Source organism: Mustela nigripes, chromosome 7 (genome assembly GCF_022355385.1).
Source record: "Mustela nigripes isolate SB6536 chromosome 7, MUSNIG.SB6536, whole genome shotgun sequence".
NCBI lineage: Eukaryota > Metazoa > Chordata > Mammalia > Carnivora > Mustelidae > Mustela > Mustela nigripes.
In genome coordinates this window covers 81856886-81870520 of record NC_081563.1, presented here as the reverse complement: position 1 = coordinate 81870520, position 13635 = coordinate 81856886, and the positions used below count along the sequence as shown (strand labels likewise).

General features: G+C 37.7%; 1 protein-coding gene, 1 long non-coding RNA gene and 1 other non-coding gene across 3 annotated transcripts in view; 2 read left to right on the top strand and 1 right to left on the bottom strand.

The window, feature by feature from the left end:
* Positions 1-790: 790 nt before the first annotated feature.
* On the top strand, positions 791-5046 carry LOC132021632 (uncharacterized). The gene is made up of 3 exons (XR_009405419.1): positions 791-1054; positions 2569-2712; positions 4961-5046. It is a non-coding gene; the product is annotated as an uncharacterized LOC132021632 (long non-coding RNA).
* Positions 861-975, top strand: LOC132022936 (small nucleolar RNA SNORD89). Its single transcript, XR_009405818.1, has one exon. It is a non-coding gene; the product is annotated as a small nucleolar RNA SNORD89 (small nucleolar RNA).
* CNOT11 (CCR4-NOT transcription complex subunit 11) overlaps positions 4050-13635 on the bottom strand; it is a 19045-nt gene continuing 9459 nt past the window's right edge. The window contains exons 3-7 of the mRNA XM_059406281.1: positions 9894-10046; positions 8021-8223; positions 6667-6869; positions 5217-5313; positions 4050-5135 (exon numbers count right to left, since the gene is read on the bottom strand). Coding sequence (XP_059262264.1) covers positions 4938-5135; positions 5217-5313; positions 6667-6869; positions 8021-8223; positions 9894-10046 — 854 coding nt within the window. The 3' untranslated portion in view covers positions 4050-4937. The remainder of the gene's footprint in view (positions 5136-5216; positions 5314-6666; positions 6870-8020; positions 8224-9893; positions 10047-13635) is intronic.

The window sequence follows — 13635 nt, the reverse complement described above, 5'->3', positions numbered from 1 at the left end:
CAGAGAGTGAGAGAGAGGAGGAAGCAGGCTCCCCGCGGAGCAGAGAGCCGGATGTGGGGCTCGATCCCAGGACCCTGGGATCATGACCTGAGCCGAAGGCAGAGGCTTTAACCCACTGAGCCACCCAGGTGCCCCCAAGTGAGATTTCTTTGTTAGCAGCTATCAGACATAGCTTTCCTTAATTAAAGAGTTTGAACACTAAACTACAAATAGAAGAGATTGGAGGAATTGTGGTCTGGTCTCATCTCTAGAAATATGTCTTCAATAGCAGAGAAAGGAATTATCAAGAGAAAATAGAAAACTGCAATACTTTGAAAGTTCCATTAGCCTTTTTTTTTTTTAAGATAGAAATAAATGATAGAGAAGGGTCTCCCATCCAAGTACTAACCAGGCCTGACCCAGTTTAGCTTCTGAGATAAAATATTAGCAGAATTTTTGCTGAGACATAAAATTGATGAAATGCTACTCAGAATAATGGGGAATGTAAGGAAGGATGAATAAACCAGAGAGGTTTGGTTAAGGTTAGTCATACTATTTATGGGAGTAATTTTCCTTTTAACAGTTGTCATAAAAGCTTTTTTTTTTTTTTTTTTAAACAAATAGTGTAGAAACAACATATTTTTTTTTAACTTTCAAAGTCACAGGCAGTGTGTGAAGGAAGCAGCTTGGCTGTGAACTTGAAGCACTCCGTCATCTGCTGCCTGCTGGTGCTGCTTCTGGGTTTTCCCTCCAGAAAACCACAAAGGCGAGGATTGGTGCAAAAAAACAGAGCATCTTCAGCAGGTAAACCTCCTTGCTTGGTGACTTTTTGGGGATCTTCAACATATAAAACCTTCCCTGAGAGATTGTTTCCTGCAGTCACTGAGGAGTGATGACAGTAAAAGGCCGAATTGCAGTGTGCCCATCAGCAGTTTGCTCTCTGTGGGGTGCACGATGACAAAATCTCCGGAAGCGAACCACTGGTCTGACCTCAGTAACATCAGGATTGAAGTTTTGCACTTGGGCAGGCTTTCCAAGAGGGGTCTTCCCCACCACCCCCCCAAAAAAATCTCAGGTAGTTTTAAGAAAAAATAATCAGTGAATCTAAGCCATCAGCCCTTAAATGAGTAGTAGATACCTTTCTACATACTTTACAGTATACTTGCTAAATCAAGGACTGCTGGAACCATAAAGAAGAGGTGTGTTCCCACTTGGATGAAATACCTAGTATAACCAAACTCCCTAAGAGGATAGCTTAATTGGCAAGTCTCTTCCTTTGAGAACATTAACGTTTATTTGCTCAGTGAAGGCTGAGATTAAATCAGTATGTGTATGTTACTGACTAGAACTTGAGATAATTACATGTTTGGTCAAAAGGAGTTTCTTTGAGCTCAGCACAAACCATATTTTGTGATTTACAAAGCACAGGATGCTGGCCTGAACCAAAGTGAGTCTTGTATATGACATACGTTATGCTTCTGTGATGCAACAACCAATTAGAAAAGCCACCTACGCCTTTCCCAGTTAATTTCATTTTTGAAGTTTTAAAAAGACAAGCATTTCACTTTAAAAAATGCTAACATGTAATTGTTAGGAAAGTGAAGTTTCTACAATATCATTATCAGCCATGCAGCTAGAGATTTGCTCTTATTCTAAGAGCAAAGTATAAAATAAGTTATAAATTGAAAAAGATATGTGCATCCCATTAAGAATAAAAGTCAATCCCTTCTTCTTGATGAGGTGTAAGCTTGTATATTATGGGCTAATGAGAAACCTGGGAACACCAGTACTTCCTGTGGGCTTGACTGCACAGGTATTGGATCCCAGGATTTAAGTGCTTTTGGAAGCATCTTAGGGATTTTCTGCTAAGAACAGTAGTGATTGCATTAAAAAAAAAAAAAAAAGATTAAAGTGAAACCAGCAAAATGTTTTAGTAGGTAGAGGGTGCAAGAATTTTAAAGAATATGTAAAAAGTTCTTCCCATGCATTAATTTTCTAGGTATCTTTAAAATGTTAAAGTGCTATTACTCAAAGTATTTAAAATAGGTACATGAGGGGCGCCTGCGTGGCTCAGTTGGTTAAGTGTCCAACTCTTGATCTCAGCTCAGGTCTCAGTCTCACAGCTGTGAGTTCAAGCTCCACACCTGGTGTGGAGCCTACTTTTAAAAAATTGTTTAAATTTTTAAAATTTAAATACAGGATCCATTGTTTTTCATGGGAATGAATCATTACAAAATGTATTAAAGTGGTACATGCTGCTTAAAAGTTTGTGGAAATGGGGGTGCCTGTATGGCTCAGTCGGTTGAGTATCTTGCTCTTGATTTCAGGATTGTGAAATCTAGCTCCATGTCTGCTTAAGACTTTCTGCCCCTCCCCTGATCTCTCTCAAAATAAATCTTTAAGGGGAAAAAAAAGATTGTGGGGGTGTATACTCTGTAAGAAAGGTGATAACCATTTCTTTAAAGTTGTTTAAATTATAAACACTATTAAGAGAATTATTTGAAATAGTTATAGTTTAGGATCCCTAAATTATTTTTTGAAGTATCTTTTATCTCTACTCTAAGATGTAACTTAGTGCTGTCTTAACAGGTGATCTGAAGATTTTACAGCTAGAAACCGGAGCTAGAAAATCCAGAGAATTCAAGCTGTGTTGTTTTAAACATGGTGGTATCTTGAGCTACACTTAAAAGCTGATTACAGTTAACTGAATTCCCGGATTGTAATTTATTTCAGGTAAACTTTCTTCTACCTTTAAACATGTTTAAGAACCTTTTGCTGGTGTTGTAAATGTAAACCTGACATTTTCTTTTTAAATTGTTCCCCTGGGGTGCCTGGGTGGCTCAGTGGGTTAAGTGTCTGCCTTCCGCTCAGGTCATGATCTCAGGGTCCTGGGATCAAGCCCCACATCCAGCTCTCTGCTCAGCAGGGAGTCTGCTTCCCCTCTGTCTCTGCCTGCCTCTGCCTACTTGTGGTCTCTCTCTCTCTCTCTAAGAAATAAATAAATAAAATCTTTAAAAAAAAAATGTTCCCCTAAATATTACTAGCTATTCTTTATAGGCCGGAGTTAAAAATCTTCCCTCTTTCAACACCAATAGTCTGATCTTGAAATGATTAGCAGTAGTCCATCTCTTTATTTGCAGAGTCCATGTTTGTAAATTTGCCTACTGAAATTTATCTGTAACCCCCAAATCAGGATGTGTATGACATACGCTATGCTTCTGTGATGTGTGGTGCTTTGGCAGTTGTGGTGGACACATACCCATGCAGTGTGGTGAAAATTTTGAGGCACCAAACACACTTTTCCAGTGGAGGTTGAAGAAGAGGATGCTTTGCCTTCTTCTTTCAGCTCTCAGACTGTCAATACTGTGTCTCTTCCACAGTCTGTTTAGTACATGTTTTCTAAAATTTTGTACCTTGGTGATTTCAGTTTAAAATGGCACCCAAGTATAGTGTTATCTACTGTTCTGGGCACATGGAGGCTGTGAAGTGCCTTATAGAGAAAATACATCTTAGATAATCTTTGTTCAGGCATGAGTTACAGTGCTGTTAGCCACCCATTCAGTGTTACCAGAAAATCAGTAGGTTCTGGAGCTTGAGTTTGGGTTGCTTCTGCAGTGGTCCAAACCTTGCCATTCCAAAAAGTTATTTGCATAATGAATGGTTTCTTTTCCCAAACCAAGTATGTAAAACAGTGATGTCCACTTTTAGGTATGGACAGAAATCAAGGTTGCTAAAATTTTGCATGTTTAAAGGCATTCCTCTTGTTACACTGGTTTGGGTTCTTTTTTCCTTTAAGTGTATTACAAATATCTTACTTTCATAAGAATAGCTAACATAAAATTTCTTATAAATCTAGTGGGAGTAAGCACTTTTGCCAATAATAAAAGACTGAAACTTATTTTTACTCATTTTAAAGGACACCATACCTAGTAGTTTTAACTTTTGCTGAGGGTTAAACTGGAAGGTAATTCTTGTTGAATAGATGATTTCCCTATAAAGAATATAGAGAGGCACCTCAGTAAATTAGGAATTTTTCACGGTTTCTTTAAGTAAAAAAACACATCAGATGATACAGTTCATAAAAAACTTTAATGTAAGGCACTGCTGTCCAAAGTTAAGTGAAGAGTAACAGCCCACACGATGCCACCTTGTTCTACGTTGCAAACAGGCCATCTGCCCTACCATAGGCAGCAGGTACAGTTCCCACTCAGGGAGGTTTTACCTGAGTAAAACCTCAGTAGTGATATCTCCCAAAGCATGGACTAATACTTTTCCTTAAAACAAAAAAAAAACAACTATCTTAGACTTATAACTGAAGAACAAACATCTCAAGAGGAAAAAAACAAAACTTAGACCAGCTATCGTAGTCTCAAAAAAAGGTTTCTATGAGTTCCCATGTTTATAAGAGGCCCAAGAAATGCATGTATTTTTGTGGTCTGTTAAGTCCCCATGATAAGAAAGGATCAAGTTAGAAGCATGTCCTTAGTTCAAACTGTCCTTCATGAGAAATTAAGGGCTATACACACAAATGGGTTTCAGGACCAAACTTCTATTTGCCACTTGATTCAAAAACATTCAGCTGATTTCATCTCAAGGGCAGTATGACAAATTCTTAAGAAAACTAGATTCTCAATTTATCAGTAGCCTGTAACTTGTATTTGAAACAAAAACAGGCACTTTGCTCTACAGTGCTTAAACCGCATCTACTTGTTTGCAGTAACTTCTTGTAGATAACCGTTACTCCTGATTATCAGCAAGACATCTAAGAGACACATTTTTACAAGTTCTTACCAAAAATCCATCTCAAGGAAAAAGTCATCTAGGAAAGGAAACTTTTGCTTTAAGTAGATAAAGGGGTGTTTATATGCATTAGGCCAAACGATCCACTCAAGGTTCTAACAGTTTTAAAAATTAAGTCACAATACAGCTGAACAAAGAATGTGGTTCTGATGAGGTTATTATTTCGACATTTTGGTCTCAGAAGGTGTTTCTCCAGTATCCAGTGTCTTCAACAAACGAAAAAGGCCAGCAGCTTCTCGTATCCTACTGAACTCAATACAGAATGCCTGCACTTCTATAAACAAGTCCTGCACATTAATAATTTTGTTACGGATCAAGGACTGGAGAAAGACACACACAAGACGCACCAAACGATTCTGGGGGGAAAAAAAAATAAGTTAGTGTACCCGTTTTCTTGGCAGGTATGTATAAAATTTACCAAAATTTCTGTTACTTACCTGCATATATTTATCCTTAATTTGTTCACAAGTAGAGATGCAATTTGATATATAAAGGTGAATAAATTCAGGAGGTAGATCAACAGCTGTAGTTAGTCTGTTTCATAAAGTTAAAAAGTTAGGGCTATTAAATACTGTTAACCAAAGAGAAATTTTAGATTTTATGGTTATTTAGTGAAAATTTCTGATTTATGATCAGTTACCTAGTTTTAAACATATTTATGCAAATAAGCCTGAGCCTGTCACCCTGGTTGTTAATAAAGGACACTAACATTTTTTAAGTCTATACTTAGCATTATACATGGTAATTACTCATTTTTTTTTGCACACCACATTTCTATGTGATTTTGGTTGAATCAGAGTTCACACTCTCATAAGTAACATTTACTAAACCCCAATTACACCTAAGTGCTATGGAAGGTGGCATATCTGAGAAGAAGGTATAGTTTAGTAAGTTGATAGTATACTATCTAACTTAAATGCTTAAAAAAAAAGTGGGGGGGGTTGTAAGAAGCAGTGTAAATGAAAAGATGGGAAAAGCCTTGAGAGGTCAAGTGGCTTAAACTGAAACCTTTAAGTGTTCCTAATAACCTAGTGAATGATCAGATGAAAAACTTGGAATCTGGGATTAATATGGTGTATTTAGGAACACAGTGGTAGAGAGCTGGAAAGAATGTGACAGAAGGTAGAGTAGCATATTGGAGTCTTAAAAAGGAAAGTTGGTATTTTCCAAAGGATTCTGTGGAATGTTTAAGGAAAACAAAAAGATGGGGTGGGAATTCCATTTTCAGATAAAGAGATGCAATGCTAACTATACACTGTGCATTTCCAAAAGAAATATGAAATTTGACTGTAAAACCTTCCATAAGGCACTGAGGAACCATGGCTCTGAGGAATAGTGCTGTGGTCTCTTGAGAGGAGGAAAGATAGGGGTGGGGGGCACAAGGAATAGAAATTATTCTCTAGAAAGAATAATAAACTGATAAAAAGATGTGGTTATTCTTGGACTAAATACCAAGTATCTGGTGAAGACAATAATGCTGTTAAGAATGTAGTGAAGGGGGAGCAGTGGTAGGTCAGAGGTAGGTCAATCCAAGGACTGGAGTCGAAGGAAGCCCCTGAAGGAAGTAGGAGGCTACAGAGGGGAAAGGTTTGTGCAGGAGAATGCAGAAATGAGGTAGTATATTTTCAACAAGCAGCTAACGAGTTTTGCCAGTGACAGAAAAAAAAGTTGAAAACCTCATGCTTCCTCCCTCTCCCACTCTAGAAAGAACACTCTTAGACATGTTACTTGTGATCATCTGGCTTTAAGCCAGGGTTTTTCTCACTGGCTGATTAGCTTAAAAGCACAGAGTCTTTAGTACAATTTCAAGAAGGTTAAAAAAAAACCACAACCCTTAAAATTTGTTACAAGCCCCCCTCCCCCACCCAATTGAGTATAAAAACTTACCGATTTACAACTTCCATTGAATGCAAAGACATGTCCATGTTGACCAGGACGGAAAAATACTCCGTGATCTGGCTTGACTGCATTAACTTTAGCAGCATTTCTATAGCAACCAGAGGGTTGTTTTCCACCAGGTCAGGAAGTTTGGCTGGAGTGAGGCCAATATGGTAAACGAGTTTGGGGTCTTTTTCCAGCTCACCCAAGAGCTAAATACAACAAAATTTTTAAAAAGAGGTTATTGAGTCAAATACCCTCTTTCCTGCCTATAAAAACAAGCTATAAAATTGTCTGCATTGAACCAACTTCATAAATTTCTTCCCTCAAGCCATTAAAATCACGTCTTGATTTTCAAATTTATAACTAAACTGTAAAGACTGTTTATAAACATGCTAGTGAGCCCTCCTGGGCGTTAAACCGGACTCAGTACTGCCTGGTTGGATAGAATACTGTCTGGATTATAACAATATCACCCTTAAGATCTCTGTAGACTTTTTCTGTCATCTGTTAGAACCTAAAGTAGTTTAATTGCCAACCGGCTCTCCAGAAAAGCACACACCACAGACAGCTGAGGGACATGAGAAACAAGAGCACAAATCCTTGAGGAGAGAAGCGGGACAGGAAGACGGAGAGCTGCTCTCTGTACAGTTACAGTGCACAGTTCAGGTCCTGCTCACACTCTGCAACCTAAATAGGTATCTTCAAAAACATTTCTGCCAAATAAGTGCTTTTGCTTACAAATTGTCTACACTGTTTCCCCTGCCTACTTGCAAATACCACAGTGGACTGTGTTTCAGAATGGCCTAGCAAACAAGAACTGTGAACACAGCTATTACTTGACTTTGAGAAATACCATTTTTTTGGTGTAAACTGGATTAGAAGTGTCAGTATATCCTCACAAGTTCTAATGTGAAAGTATGCAAGATGGATAATAAAATTCACCAAAGCACACACCAGGTGTCCTTGCCTTCCCCCACAAGGGGAGTCTTACATGTGGGCAGCAGGAGCTACTCTCAATCTCAGATCCAACACTACTAACCAGATGTGTGATGGAGGCTAGTTTACATTCCCTGGATCTCAATTTTCTTTCTCCTTAATGGAATGTTAATAATCTCAGGTACCCTCAGTAGAGTTATTGTCCAGCTTAAATGTAACAATGTATATACAGTGTGCCAAAAATGTGAAATCTGTCTTTCCCCTCCAGAGTAAAATGACCAAAGCTGGAAAAGCAGAACAAAGATCCAGAGAGCCAAGACTCCTTGGATCTAAAACACTTCCTACTGCTGGCTCCTGTTGACAGGATCATTTATTGTTTATCATGTGGAATATTAAAGACAAAATGTTTACAATAAATATATACCTGTGTTTGTTGAGGAGAAGATAAGGGGCTTTTGAAGGCTTTGGCCATTATTCGCTTGATCTCCACACCAGTGCTGTTCTTGACACACATTGATTTGTCCCACTGAATTGCATGGTCAGGCTCTGTTGGATTCAGCCAAGCCAGCTCATCTTCGCAAATGTGGAGTGGAGGTGGTGGACGAATAAACTCTGGGCGGAAATGGCCTGTAATAAGAATAGGAAATTTTTTTGTTTTTTTTTATCAGTAAGCTAACACCTACACACATCTACATATAACTCTCAGACTTCAAAATCCAAAGCAGAGATGATACAGAAAGTCAGGGTTTTTATTCAGAATACCAGCAGAATAAAACACTGACCTAACGTTACCATGCTAGAGACCAAATCTATTTTTCAAGAGAGAAAGACAAAACACCATGATCTGATCATCTTTAATTCAAGCATGATCACCACTCAGAAGCAAAGGATACAACTTCACATACTGGTAAAAGTTCTGATGGGAAAAATTAAATGCTATTTGATCTTATTCATCCTACTCTTATTTACCACAATTTTACTCAGAGACCACTATTATTTGTACTGATTATTTTCTTTGCATAAATCCCTAAATCCACAAATCCCATATTCATTTTCATAAGAGACAATAAAAGTACAATCAGAAAATGCAGTGACTCAATACCTCAACTATTTTTGATATAAGATTGATCTCGGGCGCCTGGGTGGCTCAGTGGGTTAAGCCGCTGCCTTCGGCTCAGGTCATGATCTCAGGGTCCTGGGATCGAGGCCCACATCGGGCTCTCTGCTCAGTGGGGAGCCTGCTTCCTCCTCTCTCTCTGCCTGCCTCTCTGCCTGCTTGTGATCTCTCTCTGTCAAATAAATAAATAAAAATCTAAAAAAAAAAAAAAAAAAAAAAAAAAGATTGATCTCTAAGTTATAACCCACTAAAATAAATGCTGGCTGAGATTTTCACTGAATAAATTTCACAGGGCCTAAAATGGCCTATTCTGATCATGGATCCTAGCCCCTGCCAAATGTGAGATTAGTTTATTGATTAAGATTTTCTGGCTAAGAATCATCAGTCATTCTTCACTCTCATCACTAGGACTAGCATCTCAATCTTTTCAGACCATTTACAGGAAAAAACAAAATTATTAACACTTCCTCATAAGTACTACTAATATGATAAGGAAAACATTCCCACAAGGTAGCCTGATGTTTAGCTAGACTCAGTATCTAACTGATTTGCTTTTCACATATATTTCTGGTGGCTCATGCAACACAAAGTTGTGCCTAAGCAAGTACTAAGAAAAAATCAGTATGTGCCATTGGCTGAGACTTCAGATATTAAGCCCATTTATGACAAAGATCTGATAATGACAGTAAAGTCATGTAAGTTTTAAACTCCTGGTAACACTGTAATTTGGTGAACATTTTCTTATTTTTAAGCATAAAGCATGCCTTCATCATTAAAACATAAAAGCCTGTGAAACCAAAAGATACAGCTGTATTATTTCAAGTTCAAGTGTTTTCTTTGAATTAAAGTAAAATAAGAACTATAAGATCAGTAAAATTTTATAAGGGAGAAGGTAATGAGAGTGATAAGATTAATAAAGCACTATAAAAATATACAGAAGACTCATTTTAGTAAAATCAGAATTTATATCTTCAGGAATGCTACCGATAATAGAAAACTTGGTGGTAATTGTATTAAAGAAGAAACTAACTTAACTGACCACCTCTACTATGTTCTAGTAGACACTAGGGCCTTTCTTACTGAATTCAAGTTTAAGGAGCAACAATAACACCATGTTTTAAAAAAACAAGCCTCAGGATGCTGGTAAAATAAAACCCAAGTACATAAAATATATACCTACTTTCAATAGGTGGCTTTGGTCCACTGACTAAAGCTTCTGTGATTTGAGAGGCAACCGAGCTGTCAAATCCAGAATTAGAAGAGTCTGGGTCTGGGTCACTGAGAATACTAGGGAAGCTAGCTTTACTTTGGGTTGGCAATTCAGACTGGCGTTCTGTAAAAAGATTAAAGTAAGAGACATTTTTAAATTGAGGGTATCACATGGAGAGAGAAAAGACAAGCTACTTACTGGAAAAAGCTGCCTGCAACACATACAAACAAAGGGCAATTCAGTATAAATACGTTTTTTTGTTTTTTGTTTTTCTTTTTTTTTTTTTTCAAAAACTACAAATCTACCAAGAGCTATCATCACCCACCAGCAAGCCAGCAGCAGCTATATGCAGCCAGGCCTCTCAGCTAGTTGTGCTGGGGTCCAGTCCCATCCATCAGAGCACCCTTCACCATTACAGACCAGTCACAACAGGAAGGTACATACAGCCCACACAGGGGATACCCCTGCAGTGCCTGGTACTGGAGACCAGGGAGGGCTGAGGTACTGGGCTCCTCAGGTCCTTTTCTAAATAAGGCCACTACTTTTAAGTCCAGGAGATGCAACTGACATACCTAATGTATAGAAACAAACATAGAGAGTCAGACAAAATGAGGAGACAGAGGAAGTTCTGAATAACCACCACCACAACAAAAACACAAAACCTCAGAAAAAGAACTAAAGGAAACGAGGTAAGAAATCCACCTGATGAAGAGTTCGGGTGACAGTCATAAAGGTCCTCACTAGACTTGAGAAAAAAGTAAATGAACTAAGAATGAAGTTGAAGAATACAGTAATTGAAATGAAAACTACACTAGAGGATCAAAAGCAGATTAGCAGATGATGAAAGGATCAATGATCGAGAAGACAGGGTAATGGAAAGCACTCAAGCTAAATGACAAAAAGAAAAAAAAAATTTTTTTAATGAGGATAAGTTAAACTTCTGTGACAAAATCAAGCATGATGTTTGCATTATAGGGAGTCCCAAAAGAAGAAAGGGGCAGAAAACTTATTTGAAGAGAGTCACTGAAAACTTCCCTAACCAAGGGAAGGAAACAGTCAGCCATGTCCAGGAAGCAGAGAGCCTTAAACAAGATGAACCCAAGAAGCTCCATACCAAGATACATAATGAAAACATCAAAAATTAAAGGGGATCTTACAAACAAGCGAAAAGCACAGTTAATGGGAAACCTCATACGGCTATCATATAGCCTTACTGAAAGAACATAAAAATGTTCTTTGAGCAGGAACTGCAGGCCAGAAGGGCTAGTGGCATGATCTATTCAAAGGGCTGAGAAAAAAACAATAGTACTTGCCCCAGCAAGGTTATCACTCAGAACTGAAGAACAGATAGAGTTTGCCAGACAGACAAAAGTTTAAGGAGTTTGCCACCACTAAACTAGCCTTACAAGAAATGCTAAAAGGACTTCTATAAGCAGAAAGAAAAAGCCATAATTAGAAGAAAAACTATGAAAAGAAAAAAATTTGCTGGTAAAAACAAACACATACTAAAGGTAGTAGATCACTTATAAAGCTAGTATGAAGGTTAAAAGACAAAAGCAGTAAAATCAATTTTATCTGTAATAAATGGCACAAAATAAAAAGGTAGAAAATAGGACAATATGTACATAAAATGTGGGGTGGGAGAATAAAAATAAGGTGCTTTCAGAATGTGTTCAAACTTACCCAACCATCAACTTAATTTAGACTAGTGTATACAAAGAATATTATATATGAACCTCAGTAACCACCAACCAAAAACCTATAACAGATTCACAAAAAATAGAAGTGAACCGAAGCATAACACTAAATAAAGTCATCAAATCATAAGGGAAGAGATCAAGAGAACAGAAAACTACAAAAACAAACAGGAAACTAACAAAATGACAAAAAAAGTACCTATCAATGAATACTTTAAATGAACTAAGTGCACATTTAAATCAAATGACACAGGGTGACTGAATGGATAAAAAGACAAAGTTATTTATATGCTTCCTACAAGAGACAAAAACATCAGCCCCAAAGACAGACTGAAAGTAAAGGTAGGGAAAAGATATTCCCTGCAAATGGATGGGGGAAAAAAAAAAAGTTGGGTGGCAATATTTATAGTGGACAAACTAAATAAAACAAAGACTCTAGATGTATCTGGTTGGCCCAGTTGGTAAAGCATGGGACTCTTGATCTCAGGGTCGTGAGTTAAAACCCCATGTTGGGCATGGAGCCTACTTACAAGCATACATAAAAAAGGGCACCTAGGTGGCTCAGTTGGTTAAGCATCTGACTTTGGCTCAGGTAACGATCTCAGGGCTCATAATCTCATAATCTCAGGGTCCTGGGATTCAGACTGCATTCAGTAGGGAGTCTGCTTCTCCCTCTTTCCCTTTGACCCTCCCTCTACTAGTGCACATGTCTCTCAAAACAAAACAAAAACCTTAAATAAGTGTACAGACTAACAAAAGGTAAAGAAGGACACTATAAACTCATAAGAGGGACAATCCAACAAGATCTAACACTTGTGAATATTTACACACCCAACAGAGAAGCACCCAAATATATAAAACAAGTTCAAAAAGACATGAAGTCATACCATGCATCTTTTCTGACAATACCTGACATTAGAAGAAGATAAAACAACAACAAAAAAGACAAACGTATGGAGATTAAGTAACAAACGACTAAACAATGAATGGGTCAACCAGGAAATAAAAAGAAATTAAAAAGTACATGGAAACAAATGAAAATGAAAACACAACAGTTCAAAACCTTTGGGATGCAGCAAAAGTGATTCCAAGAGGGAAGTTTAGCAATACAGACCTACCTCAAGCAAAAAAAATCTCAAACAACATACCCCTACACCCAAATGAACTAGAGAAAGACCAAAACCTAAAATCAGTAGAAGAAAGCAAATAATAAAGATTAGAACAGAAATATCAGGTGGAATTTATTCCTGGATTGAAAGTTTCCAGGAATCATCAAATCCACAAATCATCCAACATGGTAATACCACATTAACAAAGGATACAATGGACATAGTTATCTCAATAGATGCAGAAAAAGCATATGCCAAAATTCAACATCTGTTCATGATAAAAACTCTTAACAATGTGGGTATATTGGGAACATACCCCAGCCTAATAAAGGCCATATATGACAAATCCATAACTAACATCCCAATGGTGAAAAGCTGAAAGCTTTCCGACTAAGGTCACCCATTTTTATTCAGCACAATCCTGTCCTAGCCAGAGCAGTCAGACAAAAAAAAAAATAAATAGAAAGACTGGTAAGGAAGAAATAAAACTTTTACTATTTGCTAATGACATGATACTATATAGAGAAAACCTGAAGGACCACCAAGAAACTGCTAGAACAGATAAAGTAATTCACTAAAGTTCCAGAATACAAAATCAATGTGCAGAAGTCTGCTGCATTTCAATACACTAATAACAAAGCAGTGGAAAGAGAAATCAAGAAAGCCATTCCATTTACAACTGCACTAAAAATAGTAACATACCCAGGAATAATTTTAACCGAAAAGCTAAAAGATCTGTAAACTCTAAAAGAACTCTGAGGAAAGAAAGTGAAGACAACACAAAGAAATGGAAATACCTTCCCTGCTCAAGAATTGGAAGGATAGGGGCGCCTGGGTGGCTCAGTGGTTTGGGCTGCTGCCTTCGGCTCGGGTCATGATCTCAGGGTCCTGGGATCGAGCCCCACA